Below are 21,151 nucleotides of genomic sequence, written 5' to 3'. Positions count from 1 at the left end.
TTTGTGCAATATATCAAATTAGATCATTTAAAGCAGTATCGTTTATTTAATATTCTTTCACAAGAGCACTTATGTCCATCCAAACTCTCCTTGCACTAGGTGAATTTTAGGTTCTTCTCAGATGCCAGTTAAGTCAAATCAAATACTTTGGGTTTGGAGTCACAAAGGCCGGATCAGCCTATTTTATGAAAGAGCCCAGGTTACTCAGAGGCATTTCAGTAGATTCATGGTCACTATTATTTATCCCATATTTAAACTCCAATATCCATGCTAGAATTTGAAGTCATATCTCCAGATTATTTGAAGGTAAGATTTTAAATGATTTAACAACCATAATGTGTCCGTATAACACACATAAGCTAATTTTGTCAGTTGTGGACATTTTAAAATAAAATTATGAAACTTTAAAACACATATCAAACTAAGAGGCAAACTCTAAAATAAGAATATATGCATTAATTTGTTAAAGAGATAAAAATATAACCTTCTCTATTTTCTGCCTTCCGCAGGGATCGCTCCCTACACGACTCCTTTGTCCATTCCTTCCTCCTCACTTATCTCCCTCCTGGCACTTACCCTTGCAAGCAGAACAAGTGTACACCTCCTCCTTCATAATCATTCAGGGCCCCAAACATTTCTTCCTAGTGAGATGACACTTCACCTGAAGGTCTGTTGGGGGTCACCTACTAACCCGGTATGGCCTCCTGTACCTCAGTGAGACCCGACATAGATTGAGAGACCACTTCACCAAGCACCTACACTCCGGCTGTCAAAAAAAGCAGGATCTCCAAGTGACTACCCATTCTAATTCTACTTCCCACTCCCATTCTGACATGTCAGTCCTCTGCTGCCGCAATGAGGCAACGCTCAGGTTGGAGGAGCAACACCTTATATTTCGTCTGGGCAACCACCAAACTGATACCCCGCCCCTTTGCTATTCCCTATTTCCTGTCTCACCTCACCTCCTTACCTGCCCAACACCTCTCCCGGGGCTCCTCCCCCTCTCTTTCTTCCATGGCCTTCTGCCCTCTCCTATCAGATTCCTCCTTCTCCAGCCCTTTATCTCTTTCACTATTCGACTTCCCAGCTCTCTACTTCACCCCTCCCCCTCTCCCGGTTTCACCTAGTTGGTATTTCTTCCTCCACTCCACCCACCTTTTTATTCTGACCTCTCATCTTTTTTCTCCAGTCCTGATGAAGGGTCTCAGCCCGAAAAGTCAACTGTTTACTCTTTTACATAGATACTGCCTGACCTGTTGAGTTCCTCCAGCATCTTGTGAGCATTGCTTGGATTTCCAGCATCTACAGATTTTCTTTTGTTTGTGAACCTTCCTAATTCTTGCAAATTGCATCAACTTCCATATCAATCTTTTCCCAACTTAATCCAACACAAAATGCACCCAGATCAAGCACATACCTTTGCAGTACCAGTCTGAGAACCAAAGAAAATCTTCACACCAGCAACATGGATTTCTTTTTTTTCTTGGACTACATGTCCATTTTGAATCAATTCTTTGGGTACATTTGAAGTTAAGACTTCTTTTACTACTTCTTTCTGCTGCTCAAAGAAAGTGTCAAAAATAAGCCAGTTGCATATTAACACCACAACTCTACACAATATAAACCAGTCCACTTCTCAGAATAAAATTGCAAGTAGTTAATATAGACAGGATCTTTTGTTTTTAAAACTGATAAAAAAAAACAATTAAGGAGTTGCACTATACTGTATTGTTTCTAATTGTCGTTTAACATGCAATTTTTAAAGTGGCTTGACTTTCAGACAAATATATGTGTTAAAAATTTATTAGTTTAACAATTAAAAAGCTTAAAAGTTGCAATTCTATTTTCATCCTTCAAGCAACAAATATGGTTTTCATATACAATGGATTATGATTAATTGGTCCATCAGTTAATCAGGACTGCCGCTTATTTGGGGCACCTCTTAAAGAACAAGACCTCATTGAGAAAATAACTGGGATTCCCTTTGTTTATTTAGGACACTATGCAGCTTAATAGGGACAGAAACTGTTACCGAACAGCTTCTAACCAACGCCTGTTGCATGAACTCATGTGGCCGTTAGACACTATACCATGCTTAGAGCAAACAAGTTTTTTTTTAAAGTGTTATTTGTCAAATCAAGTCGCCTTTATTGTCACTTCAACCATAACTGCTAGTACAGTACACAGTAAAAATGAAACAATGTTCCTCCAGGACCATGATGCTGTGCATTTGTGTGCATTTATGTTCAAATTGAGGCAATTTTTGTAAGTGATATTTGGCGGGAAATAAACAGTAAGACAATTAGAAACATTTTGCTCACTGCAGCTCAAGCATTCAGGCTTGGAGATGATATACGAAAAATTTGAAGGCATTGACAGTCATCTTGAACATTACAATAAAAATGAAAATTTAGAAGCTGCAATCATCAAAAGCATTGTATGAAGGCAGTCCATTATGTGCACAAGGTTTCTGTGCTAATTATGTTCATTTACAATCAATCAAAAGAACATGGCAGCATGTTGGCTGTCCGTCATATCCAATGATGCCAATGTATGCGGGAGAGTTTTTAAAGTAGAAAAGCTGTTGTATTGGGACAGTTCCTCTCTCTTGACCTCCGGAAGTCCGGGTCCAGTAGAATGAGTAGTCATCACAAACTGCAATCTTCCTTGGCTGAAGTGGATAACCATGACTTCTTCTGTGCCTTATCATCCCCTTCGCTCTCCACGAAGTGTTGAAGAACCACCTTCATGTCCATTAATATTTCACTGTTGATCTCATCCGCACAGTCCACCAGAGCTGACTTCACATTCTGGGACAGACATGTCTCTATTCCACTGGGGTAAGCAGCCTGCCAGCTACCCTCTCCTGGTTTAGCCTGCCTTTCAAAACGGTGTATCAGGGAGTGGCCACTGTCACATGCAAACAGATACTTGGAGCCAAAGGTGAGTGTTTGGTGAGAACCAAAGGTGAGTGAGCTGTCCCACATCGGACACAAGAAGCCCCTTCACCAGAGGTGCTACCTCTCTCTGAACACCCCATACACCAGATGAATTCCTCCAGCAATAACTATTAGCAACTAATACACAGTATTATAGTACTGTAGTAACATTGGTAGTGTTCTAATTTGTTCTATATTTCATTTAAATGCATAATTTATTACTCAGTTAAATGATAGCTTGTCTTTTAAAAAACCTTTTTAACGATTTCCATGAAACTTCAGCTAACTGGGGCAGCCACTTAATTGAGCCAAAAAGTACTGGTCCTGATGTGCACCAATTAAGCGGAATCCACTGTGTTCATGGCCAAGAGGCAAGAACCACTCCAATTTTCACTCAGCCCACTGACACATTCCACTAATGAGGAAATGTCAAGCATTCATTCAGCACCTCACAACAGTGAGGTCAATACCCCAGCAGAGTGGCTTTCGAAATTACACCTCATTACTTCCATGTTCTAATACAAGCAGGACAACTACTGAACTTACTACGCTTATTACCTTGTTATTGGCCTTAGCCAGGAACTCAAAAACTGCCCAAATTCCCACGGCAACAGCAATAGAAGAGTAGATGTAGAATCTAATGTGCCACAACGACAACGCATAATTCTGGAAGGAGTTCCACGTCTCACTGATGTAGACTGGAAAGTAAGAAAATAAACCTCAGTGTCAAAATTTCTAATTTGCATTCATTTTTCCCTAATTGATTGTCTTTCCTTCACTCACTGCCTCAAATTTAAAATTGTCAGCTTCCAGACTTCTGCATTATTGCAGATTATGTTTTCAAACATGACGCTCTGCATCTTCTGTCAGCGGACATTAAAAGCTGTCTGTCCTTACTCAAATAGAAGTAGTTTTCCAATGTCCTATCCAACATACTTTGTTTTGATGTTTGTTGGCAGTAATGACTGCCACATATCACTTGTCCTATCTTAAAGATGTCCTAGAGCTGTTCTCTCACATTCTCTCCCTGAATCTCATTTTGTTTTTTAAACAAAAGAGATTCTGCAGATGCTGCAAATCTAGAGCAACTCACACAAAGTGCCGGAAGAACTCAGCAAGTCCGACAACATCTATGAAGGAGAATAAACAGTCTATGTTTCAGGCCAAGACCCTTCACCAGGACAGAAAAGGAAGAGTAAAAGCCAAAATAAGAAGGTGGGAGGAGGGGAAAGTACAGCTAGCAGGTGAGGGGGAGAGAAGGGATGGAGTAAGAAGCTGGGAGATAAAAGGTGGAATCCCCTCCATAGATGCCGCCTGACTTACTAAGTGCCTCCATCATTTTGTTTGTTGCTTTTATTTTTTTCTTAATTCTTTTCCCCTCCTTGAACAAAACTTATCCCACAGAGCATTCATTCGGACATTACTTTTTTTTTGCTTGCTATCCATTCAAGTCACCTCTGAAATGCCCGAGAATTCATACTTTGTTTATTCATTCAAGTTGCTACTGAGATAAGATCTCACAAAAGTTTATAAACAATTAGATTGTATAGAATTAGAGAAGCCTGAACAATAAAAGGACATCAATGTAGAAAAAAATGGGTCATAGATCCACACTAATGATGGGCAAATTAAGGACCAATTGTCAAGAACACCACACAAAAAAAATCAAAGACTTAGACATGGGTTTTCAAATAAGGGCAACGTAATTCGAAAATCTACTAAATTTAGTTTTAAAAAAAAGGAACTGGTGAGTTTGTGTGGATAGATGGACAGGGCAAAATGCAAAATATATTTATTAAATCTACGCTTCTTTGTTAAACACCAGCTTTCAAGATTAGGTCCGCGCCTGTATCCAATGGTGAAGTTCGGCGCTCAGTTCGCGGGAGGAGGATCAGGCACGACCGACACTGATGTAGACCTCAGTCAAACAATTCACAGACAAGATAATCTCCACTAGTAACTGCAGACGAGGGTTGTGGAAGGCTCACCGTCACCACGTTGTTCCCCGCACACCGGCCCGGGACGGCAGAGCGCCAATAACACAACGACCATCAGCGCCCGCATGGCAGTCCGCTTCCTACCCGGCGGGCAAACAGGAGCCTCAGAGACGACAGAAGGAGGTGATCCTGCTCCTCACAACTCTCCCAGCACCGCCATTGCTCAACGCAGAGGGTGCCGGGATTCAACCAACTTTATTCACACTGACTTCCGTCCTTCGCCGGCAGTGAGTGAGGATTTCCCTGTCTCCCCTCCATTCCGTAGGATCCCCGGTGCCCGCTGTGATGAGGAGGAAACGTTCACCCACCTCAAGGCGACAAAGACCGGAATCTGATGAAGAGCCTCGGAAACGTCGACCCTTTATCTCTTTCCATAGATGCTGCCTGACCTGCTAAGTTCCTCCAGCATTGTGCTGATGTTACTCCCGAGTTTGATCCTGACCTGGACTGCTCAGGTCAGGTCTATTCATCTGTCCCTCTGACTTGGCGATTTCTATTAGAAATTCTAATTTCCACAAAGTCGTACAGTTTTGTTAATTGGCTACTGGAAAGCATCAGAAAGGTTGACAGGTGGCAGAATCCCTGTAGAGGGGGGAAATAATAAGCATGGGAGACAGAATAAGTTATATTTTGGTGGGAGCAAGGCTGATGAGAATGCTGTGGGATATGTCCCAGCATTACCTCGGTGGACTGAATGGCCTCCTACTTTAGCATCAGGTAATTTGAGAAAAGTGAAGTGACAGAATTTTGGACGAGTTGGGATTTGGAGAAATGTTTAAAGGAGTAACTTTCAGTTTCTTCTCCAAAGCACTTAATACGTTATCTCTTGGAAATCCAGTCAAATCTGGTTTTGCAGTCATTTCAGTCAGGTTGTCCTGTGGCTGTATGGTTTTATCTTCAACACTAATATTGTTAAATTAATGAAAGTCACATATTTTTAATAGTGATCATGTGAGCTATTCTCAACCTCTCTGCAACATATATTTAGCTCAATAGGTCGAATTTTTTAATCATTTAACGTGCCTCAAAGATAAAACTTCAAATACAGCTGCTGAAGTTGGTAGTTACTTTTTGGCCTTATAGTGCTAGGAAATTTGCTGTAGATGTGATGCACCATCAATAACTCTCGGAGACGTGAGGTGAACGATAGGCTTTTATTAGCAGCAAAAGGGACCACGACATCCTGGAGACAGGGAGGAGCAGTGCCTCCAATCACCTTTATACAGGGGTCTGTGAGAGGAGTCACAAGGAGCAGTCAGCAGAGGAGCGTGTCCAGACAGGTAATATGTAGTTCACCACAGGATGACAAGCTGAGTGTGCAACAACATTCATGCTTCTGGGACAACCTCGTAGAACCCACCGTCCACCTTTTCACCCACTCCCTCTTGTCTTGGGTCTTCATGCCCGCCGGATCGACCCCTGAAACCGAGATGATCACCCAAACCTCTGACCCAAGACGTCCCCTTGCGCAACAATGAGCTCACGTTTTCCGCTAAATAAATATTAACTTTTTTTGTACGGAGTCTTACAGCATCAACATTTATTTTCCAGACAAGTAGGGTAATAGCAGAAGAGCTGTCGGCATCGGGCTTGTCCAAAGTTGTTTGGAGCAGGTGGAACTGTAGAACCGCTTCCGTGTTTCCCGCCGGAGCCGACCGAGAGGGAACGAGTTCTTCGTCTCTGCGCTGTCGGGTCTGAGCCGGAGGGTGAGAGGGTCAGGGCCGGGGCTCGGTGTGCGGGACCGAGAGCGAAGGGCCGGGGCTCGGTGTGCGGGACCGAGAGCGAAGGGCCGGGGCTCGGTGTGCGGGACCGAGAGCGAAGGGCCGGGGCTCGGTGTGCGGGACCGAGAGCGAAGGGCCGGGGCTCGGTGTGCGGGACCGAGAGCGAAGGGCCGGGGCTCGGTGTGCGGGACCGAGAGCGAAGGGCCGGGGCTCGGTGTGCGGGACCGAGAGCGAAGGGCCGGGGCTCGGTGTGCGGGACCGAGAGCGAAGGGCCGGGGCTCGGTGTGCGGGACCGAGAGCGAAGGGCCGGGGCTCGGTGTGCGGGACCGAGAGCGAAGGGCCGGGGCTCGGTGTGCGGGACCGAGAGCGAAGGGCCGGGGCTCGGTGTGCGGGACCGAGAGCGAAGGGCCGGGGCTCGGTGTGCGGGACCGAGAGCGAAGGGCCGGGGCTCGGTGTGCGGGACCGAGAGCGAAGGGCCGGGGCTCGGTGTGCGGGACCGAGAGCGAAGGGCCGGGGCTCGGTGTGCGGGACCGAGAGCGAAGGGCCGGGGCTCGGTGTGCGGGACCGAGAGCGAAGGGCCGGGGCTCGGTGTGCGGCACCGAGAGCGACAGGGGCCGGGCTGAACCGAGTCGAGAGATCCCAGGGTAGGAGCCAAACCTCGGGCAAGAGAGGCTGTGGTTTACCGTCCTCCCGTGAGGAGTCTGTTGACCGACGGCGGATTCTGACCCTCAGCCAAAATGTCCATCTTCACTCCCACCAACCAAATCCGGTTGACCAACGTAGCGATTGTCCGCATGAAGAGAGCGGGGAAACGCTTTGAAATCGCCTGCTACAAGAACAAAGTGATGAGCTGGAGGAATGGAGCGTGAGTATCCCGTCCATGCACCCCGCACAGTTTGTTACATCTGTTAATCTAATGTATCTCCATTTGTTTGTATTTTTATGTAATTTGGTATTGTCGTGGACTAGGATTTTTTGAGGTAGTATGTATTTATAATAAAGGGGCTTCTGTTGGTTAAACATCTGAAGAGCTATGTGGTGGCTTCCATCTCAAAGTTCATCGTGAGTCATAATACTCACTTAAACCTTGATGCTATTCCCACAGATGTGCTGAACATCGAACTTAACTTCCGAACCCATCTGAGTTTGGGTGCCGACCCTCCCATTCAATTTTGTCATCCTTGCAGCTCTCCTCCTCTCACACGAAGAGAGTGTCCATTCTTAGTTATTCGTGTCTCCTGATTCCGTTGACCAAGAGCTTAAAAAAAAATTAGGACTCATTAAAGAGGGAACATAAGGACTGGATCACATGCTTAGTGCTCTTTTTTAGACATTTTATCTGACATATATATTCCCCTGTTGTTTACATTACTATTTTCTTCTATCTAAGAATATATGCATTAATATACCAATGTGCTTAATCTTACTACAAATAGATTATAATTCTGGAAATAAATAGAGCTATAGGGGCTTTCTCCAAAAAGTCAAGTCAAATCAAGTCACTTTTATTGTCATTTCGACTATAACTGCTGGTACAGTGCATAGTAAAAATGAGACATTTATTCAGGACCACAGTACAAAAACTTGACTGAACTACGTTTAAAAAAAACAATACAGAGAAAGCTACACTAGACTACATAAAGTGCGCCAAAACAGTGCAGGCATTACAATAAATAATAAACAGGACAATAGGGCAAGGTATCAATCCAGGCTTCGGGTATTGAGGAGTCTGATAGCTTGGGGGAAGAAACTTGCATAGTCTGGCTGTGAGAGCCCGAATGCTTTGGAGCCTTTTCCCAGATGGCAGAAGGGAGAAGAGATTGTATGAGGGGTGCATGGGGACCTTCATAATGCTGTTTCCTTTGCGGATGCAGCGTGTAGTGTAAGTGTCCATGATGGAAAGAGAGACCCCGATGATCTTCTCAGCTGACCTCAAACATCAAAGGTCAAACACCTAGGATGGTGTGAATGCTAATTAAAAAAAATTTTGTTCTGATATAATTACATTGAAACAAACATAGTTTATATTTCAGTTTACAGCGTCACAGTTTTACATGAAATCATTGAATATCATAGAAATTAAACGTGTAATTGTGGAATTGGGTTGCTAAGATCATGCAATATAATGAAAAGAGTTTTCACTCCTTTACAAAAATAACATTTGTAAGAAAAGATTAGTCTCTGTGACAGTGCAGTCTCAACCAAATGAGAATTTTAAGTCAGTTCTTGTTTTGTTACGATATGGCAACAATGAATAGAATTGAGACAGGTTTTTTATAAACAAATAAAACATTTATTAAACTCTACTCAATAAAAATGAAAAGTAAACAAACGACTAACTTAACCAGAAGTTAACTGCTATACCGCAACTCGAACAGTTTTTAAAGCGATAAATGCAAACACAGTTCTTAAAAGTGGTTAATGTGAAAGTCCAAATGATTTACACAGACAATTAGGAAAGACTTTCCTGAAGTAACAAATTCCTCGACGACGTAACATTACTGCTGGTCCCAGCCAAAATATGCCTTGCCCTAAGGATTTACGACGAAGGAAATTAAAACGGCTTAAAGAAACTTCCCTTGACGAATAACGCTGTGCCCAGCCCTTACTGCTTTCACAATGCAGGGGCTATCTTGGATGCAGGTTGCAACCTCCTTGAACAAGGATTCAATAAGGTCGATCCTGTAGTAAACTACCGACGACACCAACTTTTCTCGATCCTTCGGGTTTCCGTACCTCGGTAAATCTTCAATCTTCAATCCTTAAACTTTAAAATTAAATCAAAGATACATCAAACATAACTGGCAGTGATTTTCAAAACTGCCGGCACAACGACAATGTACCTTACAGTGGGAATCAAAACTCCACTTTAAAACAAAACTGCGTCATGAAACCAAATACGCAGCATAACGGAATAACGGACGACTTAAATGACGTCCCAACAAAAACTCTTGCGTCATAGCAGGCTTTCCCCGTTTTATACCTGTTGAAAACAGGCCATCTCATGACCTCACACTGGCGGGAAAATTACATCGTGAACTCACGCTGGCGGAAAAATACATCACTCCACCATCACAAGACCATTACATCACGCTCACCAGATACTCAATTACATCATGGTCATGTGACAGTCACAACATACCGACGACGTATGTAACAGTTTACTAGAAGTTTGATTCCAATTGGATCACATCCAGTGAAAGCATCTGGATTTCATTCTGGGTCCTAGGAAAGGAGAGAATGCAGTGATACAAACTTTTAGATAACATGATCTACTGGATAGTTAAGTGAAGTATGGGTTTATAAAGAAAGACTTGAGTGGTTTTGTTCTGTATGCTTTTATGAACAGCTCTTTATCTCAACCCATCTTGTATTTTCAGCGAAAAGGATCTTGATGAAGTTCTTCAGACACACACAGTGTTTACAAATGTATCCAAAGGACAAGTGGCAAAAAAAGAGGATTGTGTAGCAGCATTTCAGACAGATAATATGACAGACATTTGTAAACAGGTGTGTTTTGACAAAACTTGCAGAAGGAATAAGTTGTGTTGAAAGCTATTGCCTGATTGAAAATTGTTATTTTCTAAGTTTGCTTTAATGTCACAGTGACAGTAGGTTGATATATTTTGGAAGTGTATTCCAATAACTTGAATAAATATTGTATCTGGGTTGTCCAGACTCTATCTCTCCCTGAAGTGCTTCTAACCAACAATGTTTAAAATATATAATAAATAGTTATCGTGAGAAACTCTGATGAGAATCAATATTAATCTCTCCAAATAACTTACAATTGTGTAATTATGATAGTTACACTTTAATACTTTGAGTTCAATTTTAAGTACAAATAAGGATCTTTATCTTTCAGATTTTGGCAAAGGGTGAATTGCAGGTATCTGACAAGGAGCGGCATGCGCAGCTTGAGCAGATGTTCCGAGACATAGCGACCATAGTAGCAGAGAAATGTGTCAACCCTGAAACAAAGAGACCTTACACCGTGAACCTAATAGAGCGTGCTATGAAAGACATCCACTACTCTGTGAAGGTCAACAAGAGTACAAAGCAGCAGGTAGACTTGTACAAAGCACTAAATGGTGCAGTTTTTACTTGGATTTGCAGGGGTATTTAAGTCAGAGTGCATGTTCTGATGTTCACAGTAACAAGAACAAGACTTCCAAACGATTGTTCTGTTGACAAAACAATTTCATCTGTGTAGAGAACACCAGATGTGACAATAAGACGTTTATTTTACTGGATTATACGGGTTTCTTTATGTTTGTAATTTTTGTTTAATCTTGCCATATTTCTACGTTAGCTGGTTCAGCTTTTGAAGTAAGATGAGAGTAGCCATTTATTTAGGGTTTTTTTGTTGTTAATTCATGTTTTTGTGCAGATCCAAGCATCTCAACAAAACTCACTCAGGTGTAAGGCCCTAGCTGTCTCTGCACAATATCAACAGATTACTTGGAAACTAGTGCGACTTTGTTTTCAGTAACTTGTTGATTCAGAAGTCTGGAGAGGGCACCGCCTGACCTAATTTCTAGGTTGATGTGCGCTTTATTTCAAATTCATAGGCTAATACATTATGGCCCATTTTTGTAGACAGTTAACTATACACTGAGATGACTTTCCTTATTACCCAAAAATGGACAGCAGTGGTTTGTGATCAGTAAGGAAAGTGAAGCATCTTGTGGAATTTCTTCACAGTAAGGATGATGCCCAAGGCTTCCTTCTTGACTTGTCCACATTTCCTTCCTGCTGAGGTCAGTGATCTTGCTGCATGCATGTCAGTTTTTTTCAGAACATTCAAGGAATATATGGGATTAGACAGCTCCCACCCCATAGTTGAACACATCCTTCTTGATGACAGTTGACAACTCTGGGTTTTCTTATGTGGCGATGTTTTTTTTTATCTTTCTATTTTATATGCACATGTATGTTTCTGCACTTTGGCCCCAAAGGAACCGTCTCGTTCAATTGTATCCATGCATGGTTTGAATAACAATTAAACTTGATTTAATTTGATTTGAAATGTGTCAAAAGAAGGTTTGATAATAGACAATAGGTGCAGGAGTAGGCCATTCAGCCCTTCTAGCCAGCACCACCATTCACTGTGATCATGGCTGATCATACACAGTCAGTACCCCGTTCCTGCCCTCTACCCATATCCCTTGACCCCGCTATCTATAAGAGCTCTATCTAACTCTCTCTTGAATGCATCCAGAGACTTGGCCTTCTGGGGCAGAGCATTCCACATATCCACCACTCCCTGGGTGAAAAAGCTTTTCTGCATCTCTGTTCTAAATGGCCTACCCTTTATTCTTAAACTGTGGCCTCTAGTTCTGGACTCACCCATCAGTGGGAACATGCTTCCTGCCTCCAGCGTGTCCAATCCCTTAATAATCTTACATGTTTCAATCAGATCCCCTCTCATCCTTCTAAATTCCAGTGTATACAAGCCCAGTCGCTCCAATCTTTCAATATATGACAGTCCCGCTATTCCGGGAACTAACCTTGTGAACTGACGCTGCACTTCCTCAATAGCAAGAATGTCCTTCCTCAAATTTGGAGACCAAAACTGCACACAGTACTCCAGGTGGGGTCTCACCAGGGCCCTGTACAGCTGCAGAAGGACCTCTTTACTCCAACACTCAATTCCTCTTGTTATAAAGGCCAGCATGCCATTAGCTTTCTTTACTGCCTGCTGTACCTGCATGCTTGCTTTCATTGACTGATGTACAAGAACACCTAGATCTCGTTGTACTTCCCCTTTTCCTAACTTGACTCCATTTAGATAGTAATCTGCCTTCCTGTTCTTGCCACCAAAGTGGATAACCTCACATTTATCCACATTAAACTACATCTGCCATACATTTGCCCACTCACCCAACCTGTCCAAGTCACCCTGCATTCTCATAACATCCTCCTGACATTTCACACTGCCACCCAGCTTTGTGTCATCGGCAAATTTGATGACACAATATTCTTCACCTTACCAAAACCTTCTTGGACTAGCTCCACATGGCACCCTTGTTGAACAGGGCATTGAGTACTGCAGGAAGACATACTGAATAATGACTGATCATGCCTAAAATTGATCGTAAAGTGCTGACTTTCTGATGGTGGAGGGATCTTTAAGGTAGTAGTAATGTTTTTGGGAGCAGGGCAGTGACAGAATCCCAGATACTTGATTGAAGACAGCAGGAGGCTGAATCTTTCTGTCCAAAGTCTTGTAGTTTGTTCAAAGTGTGGTCCAGGCATTGGCATAGTTCTGTCTGATCTGTGCCCATCACATTATCAAGGTAAGTGGCAACACTGTCAATACCCACTCAGCATGGTGTCCATAAGCTGTTAGAAAATTGAATCAGCCGCTTGTACATCAAAAGGCAGAGACAGGAGTAAAACAACACCTTGTGTGTTGTAATGGTGAGAAGCACCTGTGTATTTTCTGCCACTTCAGCCAAGTTCAGCTTCGCGGAGTATTGACCGCCATTCGGTTTTGCAAAGAGATCTGCTGGTACCGGTAATGACTGCTGGTGTGTCTACATAGCCACTTTTGAGACCAGCTGAGAAATCTGCACACAGCCTCAGTGTACCGTTGGCCTTCTTGCTAATGACTATTGGAGCCACGCACATCAGTAGTTGCCATCTTTAATCACTCCAGCTTGTTGTAGGCAATCTAGCTCTTGCTCAACGATTGGTACGGCTCCTTATGGTACCGGTCTTTTGGAACAGAAGACTAGCTTTGTGTCTGGACAAAGATGGAGTTCTACTTGCAGCTTGGTGCATTGACCTATACCTTCTTTCAACACTGCTGTATAGCGCTGTTGTAGTTGTTGTATGGTCTCACGTACTGATGGTGGTATGGCGTCAAATGAAATGATTTGAACAGCCAATATCTTCATACGGACCTCATCCAGAGGGATGCTCCAGAGATCAAGCTTGTCCATCCAGTCATTGCCAAGGACATTCAGGTCTGGGGGGGTCTGTTAAGTCAACACTGTTGACTTGGTTTCCATTCAGCTGCACCATGCAGTTCAGCTCGCCAGAGTTCCACCCAGTGCCCTGCAGAAGAGTGATGAGTTGATTTGACTGGTAGGGACTGAAGTGCCCACCACTTGCATTTGGAGATGATACAGTGTCAAACATCACCATTGAGTTGAAGCTTAACCAACTGATTATTGATAAATACATTGATGTACCATCTTCTGGGGGCGAAGTTTACTTTGAACATGACCATTAAACTTCTTGTACATTTTGATGGCTGTTAAAACTTCTTGTGCTGTGTTTCACGAGCCAGAAAGACAGTGAAGAACGGGAAAATTCTTTGTTACTATGGTGTTGGCATTTGCTGCAGATGTGTTTCTTGTGTTGGCAGTTTTTTTGCGTTATGCCATACAGCACTGTTCCAACAAGCTGTGTTTGGCTATTTGGAGACCTACTGAGTGATGTCTGGGCCATTGGAAACTGCATTGACATGGTTCTGTTTGACCAGTATGGAATTCTGTTTCAAGTTGACATTCTTTTGTGATAGCTTGTCTTGTTCCAGTCTAGCCAATAGCCGTTTGTGGATGTCTGCATTGCCAAGTGCCTGAAGTCTGCAAATAAAAATCAGATATTTGCACTGTGATTCAGTCACATTACCCGGCTTGAACTTTTCACATTCGTGATTAATGATACCAGCGTATGTAATGAAGTCATCTGCCTCATGTTTAACATCTTTTAGGCAAGGGTAGCAAACACTGAAGAGAGATGACTGCTCTCCAAAAAAAGCTTGTTAGCTGTTGGACATTTTCATCAAACGATAGATCACACGGGATCTGAGGCAGGATGAAGTTGAAATAACGTTCATATTCAACAGTACCCAATTTTTGGAGCAAAGTATGTGTCTCTCACAAGTCATCTTTACTGGCAAACTTGACCTGGAATATATCTTTGTAGTGTTTGAACCATGATCATTGCTCCATCTAAGCTGTGTTGGTGTATGGCCATTTAGTAACTGAAATGCTCCCAAGCACATAGCCTTTGTTGCTGCACAGCTGGTATTTTCTTTTACATAATTTTAATATCATTGTGAAATACCCTGTAATTGTATGTTAATGAATATAATGTAACTCCCTGGGTCGCCTCAGGCTCGCTCAGCTCGTTCTTGTCTAGGGGGAGCAGCCTTCGGCCCCGCCAAACTGGGTAATCAGCTGGTGTGGATGCTGTGTGATGTCCCCGCCTCGCCCAAAACCAGACAGTACACCATATGCGATTAAATGAATACAATTTATAAAGGTTACTATAACTAAGTGATTAATAACGATACAGTATATATGAAGAGAAAATTAAAGAAAAGGCGCCAAACTTATCAAAGTCCAAACCACTTCGTGCACAACCGTTGGAGCTCAATTACTGAAGTCTTCTGGCCACCATTCGATCCCCTTCGAACTCCTCGACTCTCCAAACAGCTCAGGACCCTCCGAGTGGTCAACCAAGCACATCTAGCTTCATCCCCCCCCGGAGAATCTCCCGGCCTCGGATCCCCCTTTGGGGTCCGATCCTCGCCCAGCTTAGAGCATTGCGTCCTCTCTCTCGACCCCCTCGCGCCTATCTCCCAAAAGCCCGTCAACAAAAGCTTACAGACTCAGAAGAAAGAACATTAATCCCCATTTGGTTTATAAAGGAATACCATTCTCATTATCAGTAAATTAGCATTCCTGCTAGTTAACAAAAGGAAACCCTTTCCCAACAGTAACAAAGAAAAAAAAAGAAACCCCCTTTACATAATCCATAAATTTTCTAAATAATAAATGTACCACAACCTTCACTTTGAAACATTTTAGAGCTTCAGTGTATTTACATTGCTGGTGTTTCACGTTACAGCACTGTTACAAATTGTAACAAGAAACATAGAATGGAAATCAGTAGTCATTGTTAATAAACTGTCAGCCTTTGGAAAGCTGCCAACACAGTCCAGTCAATATTCGTAGTATGCATATTACAAAAAAAATTAAAATGCCACAGTTTTCAAGCTCTGTAAAAAAAAAAAAAAAAAAAAAAAAAAAAAAATTGTTTTGCTCAGAGCAATGGTTGTAAAAATGGTTGTAATGAGCTGTAAAAAAAAGATGAAGGAAACATTGATCATGATTCAAACATAGCTCACGAACGTTTAACACCGATGTTGTTGGACTCACTGATAACCTGCTGGTCAAGGTTTTGATTAACTTCAGTTGGGCTGCCCAAAATGGAGCTTGCTGCTGTTGTAGAATTGCCCTTAAGCCTTCTGAGAAAATTGCTTTGTTGATATAATACAGCAGCTTGTCACCAATTTGTTGTTTGCTTGCCCAATAATTACTGATGAGACCAAGAGCCAGGAGATAGAATAAAGCCAGAACTCGAAATATACCTTTATTCAGTTAAACCACTCAACTACAAAAATCTCAAAAGCTCAACAATACGTGCCAAAGCAGGACTAATTAAATACTTTACTCAAGAAGACTCGAGGTGTTGATAGGAACGACGACCAATCAGTGAAAGTCAGACTGGGATTGGTTGTCAGCTGACCAGTGGGGTTTGGCTGTTTCAGCTTGCTGTGACAGATGTCAGGAGATGCAGTGTCTGATCTACTCTTGCAACCACGTTATTGGTATAGCTGGTCCAATTAGTTTACAGTCATTGGTGACCGTCAGGATGTTGATGATGGAGGTTTCAGAGATGTTCATCCCATCAGGTCAAGTTTGGGGGTTTAGACTGTCTCATTACACTTGGTCATTGCTTGGTATTTTTGTGGCACACATTACTTGCAATGTATCAGCCTATACCTGTACAGGTACAGTGTGAACTGTCAGTTGCTGTAAATTTGTATGTGTAGTTAAACATGGTGTAAACATCAGCTGGCTTACTCACTTCTGACCTTTATGACGGATGGGAAGAACACTGAAGCAGCTGAAGGTGCTTGGGCCCAGAACACTACCCTAAGAAACTCCTGCACTCCTGAAATTATATCTGGGGCTGAGATGACTGACTTCCAAAATTCACAACCATTTTCCTTTGTGCAGTATGTTACCCCAGCCATCAGTGTTAAAAATCCTTGAATCTTAAGTTTGTATTTGAGTTCTTCAAAACAAAGGAATTAAAGCTGTCCTGCAGTATTGTTCTTGAAATTGGCGTGTTGACAAGGATGATATTTATGTATCACCACCGGTTGTCTAGATGATAGTGGTACAAATGATGAAGGTTGACAGCTCAATCTTCTGTTTCTGCTAGGAAGTGCTGGACAGTCAGGGAGGATACTGCATTTGTCTTGAAAGAGTATGGGAGAATATCCTTGAACTGTTTCCTCTGTCCACCTGGTGTCCGCTTCCAAAAAGTGATTTTTGAAATTTGACGTTTGTTTCAGGAGTTTGGTAACTGGTTCAGTGGCACAGAGAGAACTGCACTTTTAGAGATGTTGGCTTTCAGTTTAAAAGTTTGACCCGAGGCACCATTTGGACTGCTGAGATGCACACATAAAGCAATCATGGTGCCACTGGAAAGAGTTCAAAGTAAATTTTTTAACAAAGTATATATGTGTTACCGTATACAACTCTGAGGTTCATTTTCTTGTGGGCATACACAGTAACTACAATTTTTCCCCAGTGAATGCAATGCTCAACCAATTATGACTGTTACATTCATCTTACTTTCATTTAAAATTTATCTGCTGTATTGAACTATATTCAGAAGTAATCTATGCAAATGAAACATTATTTGAAAAAATAAATTTGTAGAGGAATTAATGCATTATTGTATTTAAGGTTCCACTGGACACAAGTCAGAAACAGAGGATTTTGGATTAATATTTAAGTTTAATGCTGTAGAAACAAATCCAGATTAAATTACATTACAGTGCTGATGTTTAAATGTGCGTATGTAAATTCTACTTAAATGTTCCAGTGAACAGAACTGAAGTAACTAACTTTTAATTTATCTTTTCATATGTAAAGGCATTGGAAGTTATCAGACTGCTCAAGGATAGCATGCAGATTGAGCGTGCTCACATGAGACTCCGACTCAGGATTCCAGTAAAGGATGGAAAGCGGCTTAAGGAAAAACTGAAGCCACTGATTAAAATGATGGAAAGTGAAGAATTTGCTGAAGATTTAGATGTTGTAAGTTTTTTTTTTACATTCCTGGTATATTGCAGTATCATGATCAATGCTATTGGTTTGAAGGTTTCAGATTTGGATTAGTTTACTTTCATGCTCACCAGGGTGCAATGTGATTTCTTGGCTTGCATTAAAATCACACTTTAATCCCTCAAAACATATTTAATCTCTCAATTTTTTTCTAGTTAATAAAAATTGTTTATCTGCATATCCAGTGAAACCATGTTAATTCATTGGACCTAAACATTAATAAATGTAATTATCAAAGATGTTAAGATTTTTCAATGCAATAATTTTGTAATGAGTCAAGAATTCTACAAAATACAAATGGACCCTTTGTCCCACAATGTCTGCACTGATCATTATGCCTACCAATACTAATTCCACTTCCCTGCGTTAATTCCATATCCCTCCTCCTCACTCTCGTACTTGTAAAATCCTCCTAAAATGCATTACTGTTCCTGCATCCACCGCCATCTGTGGCAGCTCAATTTGTATACTGGCTGCTTTTTATGTGAAGTTTTATTCAAATATCTTATAAACCACCTTCCTTTCCATCTATCTCAAATATACATTTGCTATCTACCCTGTCCATGCCCCTCATTTTATTTACATCCATCATAACATTACTCGGTCTTTCCCTCTAATGTAAATGTCTAGTCTGTCTAGTATCATCTCAGCCCACCAGTGCAGGTAACATCCTTGTAATTTCTGTCTCTAGCTTAATCATGTGAGATATTAACTGATTTGATTGCATAAAACAGCAGTTGCTGAATATTTAATACTGACCAGGAAATAAAATTCTAAGTTCAGCAGGGTTAAAAAAATGTTATAATTGTATTAACGTTTCCTGTATGGAATTATCATGTCTTAACTGAGGTGGAAAACAGATGTTGGCCTACTCTGGGATGCTGCAGATATCAGATTGATTACTATTCATTGTAGGTAACTATTGACTTTTGCTGAGAAATGTTGCTGGCTGGATACCAAATGATGCTTGGCTAGCCTGTGCTTTATTATCCTCTCTGGTCTGCTAAAATTCACACATGAATGCCCACTGCATAGATGCAGGGTTGAAATATAAAGGGAACTTGGCTACACACTCGTCGATGGAAGTGATAGAAAGATTTGAGATCTGAAATGTCTTTTAAAAGCCTGCAGCTGCACAAATTTTCTGATGGTCCCATTGGCCATTTGATTTTTTTTTGTTTTGGTAATTAAATAGAAATCATCTTTATTATTTTACTGCAGGTATGTTTGATTGATCCTGGTTGCTTCAGAGAAATTGATGAACTAATCCGACAGGAAACGAAGGGAAAGGCTTCCCTTGAAGTTCTCAGCTTAAAGGAGGTGGAAGAAGGTGATGAAAAACTTGAATAAGTTGTTCATGGAAGTTTTGGTCCAGCTGCAAAACCAAGTATTCTTAAACCACACTGGTACCAATAAATAATCCATTTAAAGTGGACTGAAACTGTGTTTGCTTCAGTGGGACCCCAAAAGGAATAAATAATATACATTTTTGAATCCTTAATCCACTTGATACTCTTTACAGAAGTATTCTATTCTTAGATTATTTTTCTCTGGTATTTAATTAAAAGGTGTTTAAAGTTAAAACATTGCTTTGTTGATTTCTTTAACTTGTACAGTTACATGACTGTAATGCTGGTGTTCATTTGCTTTCAATTATGAGTATTCTGAAGTTCCATTTATCCAAGAGAGCATTTTATCACAGTATTGAAAAGTCCACAAAAAGTTTTGGATACAGCCTTGTCCATCACAAGCAAAGACCTCCCCATCATTGAGCACATTTACAAGAAAGCAGCATCCATTAAGGACCTCCATCATCCAGGCTATGCGTTCTGATACCATCGGTCCTACACCACCAGGTTCAGGAAGTTACTCTACAAACATTAGACTCCTGAACTAGTACAGATCACTTCACACATCTCAACACTAAACTGACTCCACAACTTATAGATTCACTTTAAAAGGACTTTTCAACACAGTAGTGTAGTGGTTAGTGCAACACCATTACAGCTCAGGGCATTGTGAATTTGGAGTTCAATTCCAGCATCCTCTGTAAAGAGTTTGTATGTCCTCCCTCTAGAATGCCTGGGTTTCTTCCAGGTGTTCGAGTTTCTTTCCACAGTCAAAAGACATACCGGTCAGTAGGTTAATTCATCATTGTAAATTGTCCTGTAATTAGGTTAAGTGGGGAGTTGTTAGAGATAAGCTGCACCACCCAGCAATCCCTAAATAAATAACTAAATAAACTTGTGCTCAGTATTGTTTACTTTTATGATTTCCATGATGTCATCTTTTGCACATTAGTTGGTCAGTCTTGGTTATAGTTTTTCCATAAGTTTTATTTTTTGTTTCCTGCAAATAACTGCAAGATGATGAATCTCAAGGTGCACAGGCTGACATACATACTTTGATAATAAATTTTGACTTTGAGCTTGTAGTGGTAGAAATACACTGAATCAAGAAGTGAGTCACTTACCACAGAATATTTACTCTTACACTGTTCAAAAGACACTTAGGTTATCATTAATTTCATCAGAATGTGAGCAAGCACTTATCAGATACAGACCTTGTCATTTATTAATTAAAGCCTGGACGGTCAAACCCCACTGCAATTGGCCACAAACTGTGTCATTGGTCTTGATTAATCTGACCACCTCATGGAATATATTTGTAACAGTTTTTCATAGATAGTGACCTGCCATCTCTACAACATTGTCACATTGATTGTGTGATCCTTAAGTTTCATTGTTGTAGCACTGATGAAACAAAGCTTCAACCATAGAGTTTGAGACTGTTAGGACAAATACCATGGTGACACAACGACTACTGTTGATGTTATGTTATGTTATAAAGCTATTCAGATTTCAAATGTCTTCTGTAGTTTAGTCACTCCAGAATTTGTCCAGCTGTGGAGGATTACATCTGCAATTACTTATTATTAATAAGTATACCACATTGTTAGAACTGTCTATAATACCTATACATTGCTACATTTTTGGCACTGCACAGTGGAAAAAGTTTGAGAAGGATTAAAAATGATTAAAGGAAATGTTATGCAGCAGGTTGCAACAGCTGGGAAACAGGAGCTCCAGAGAACAAAGTGTACATCCAACCGAAGTAAATTAAATATTTAAATTGTTGGCTAATTTCCAGTAGAAGTTTATATAGTGAGGAAAATTGCTTAATAGTATCTGCAACTGTACAGGATTGTCACATTGGAGATGAACCCAGTGTGACAGACAGCACAAAGAACTGCAAATGATCTCTAAAATTTGTATCATGCACATTACTTCACTCCCAGCTATGCAAAGCATCATATATAGATGGAGTATGTCTCT

At 41.3% G+C, this 21,151-nt stretch overlaps 2 protein-coding genes across 2 annotated transcripts in view; one reads left to right on the top strand and one right to left on the bottom strand.

Annotated features, from left to right (window-relative positions):
- tyw1 (tRNA-yW synthesizing protein 1 homolog (S. cerevisiae)) overlaps positions 1-5,140 on the bottom strand; it is a 181,496-nt gene extending 176,356 nt beyond the window's left edge. The window contains exons 1-3 of the mRNA XM_059973172.1: positions 4,928-5,140; positions 3,498-3,637; positions 1,418-1,558 (exon numbers count right to left, since the gene is read on the bottom strand). Coding sequence (XP_059829155.1) covers positions 1,418-1,558; positions 3,498-3,637; positions 4,928-5,003 — 357 coding nt within the window. The 5' untranslated portion in view covers positions 5,004-5,140. The remainder of the gene's footprint in view (positions 1-1,417; positions 1,559-3,497; positions 3,638-4,927) is intronic.
- Positions 5,141-6,071: 931 nt separating this feature from the next.
- On the top strand, positions 6,072-21,125 carry sbds (SBDS ribosome maturation factor). Its single transcript, XM_059973175.1, has 7 exons — positions 6,072-6,216; positions 6,488-6,642; positions 7,390-7,522; positions 10,038-10,167; positions 10,523-10,723; positions 17,625-17,789; positions 19,038-21,125. Exons 3-7 carry the CDS (start codon positions 7,395-7,397, stop codon positions 19,164-19,166), a joined length of 753 nt encoding a protein of 250 aa, XP_059829158.1. The 5' UTR covers positions 6,072-6,216; positions 6,488-6,642; positions 7,390-7,394; the 3' UTR covers positions 19,167-21,125.
- The last annotated feature ends 26 nt before the right edge of the window (positions 21,126-21,151 follow it).

Source organism: Hypanus sabinus, chromosome 6, assembly GCF_030144855.1.
Source record: "Hypanus sabinus isolate sHypSab1 chromosome 6, sHypSab1.hap1, whole genome shotgun sequence".
NCBI lineage: Eukaryota > Metazoa > Chordata > Chondrichthyes > Myliobatiformes > Dasyatidae > Hypanus > Hypanus sabinus.
Note: the sequence above shows the minus strand (reverse complement) of the source record. Positions and strands in the feature narration are given on the sequence as shown.

What these genes read in the sequence shown, in the direction of transcription:
- sbds (XM_059973175.1), top strand. Translation starts at nt 7,395, where the DNA reads ATGTCCATCTTCACTCCCACCAACCAAATCCGGTTGACCAACGTAGCG. An exon ending in TGACAGACATTTGTAAACAG is followed by an intron (nt 10,168 to 10,522) that starts GTGTGTTTTGAC and finishes TTTATCTTTCAG; the next exon opens with ATTTTGGCAAAGGGTGAATT. An exon ending in TTGCTGAAGATTTAGATGTT is followed by an intron (nt 17,790 to 19,037) that starts GTAAGTTTTTTT and finishes ATTTTACTGCAG; the next exon opens with GTATGTTTGATTGATCCTGG.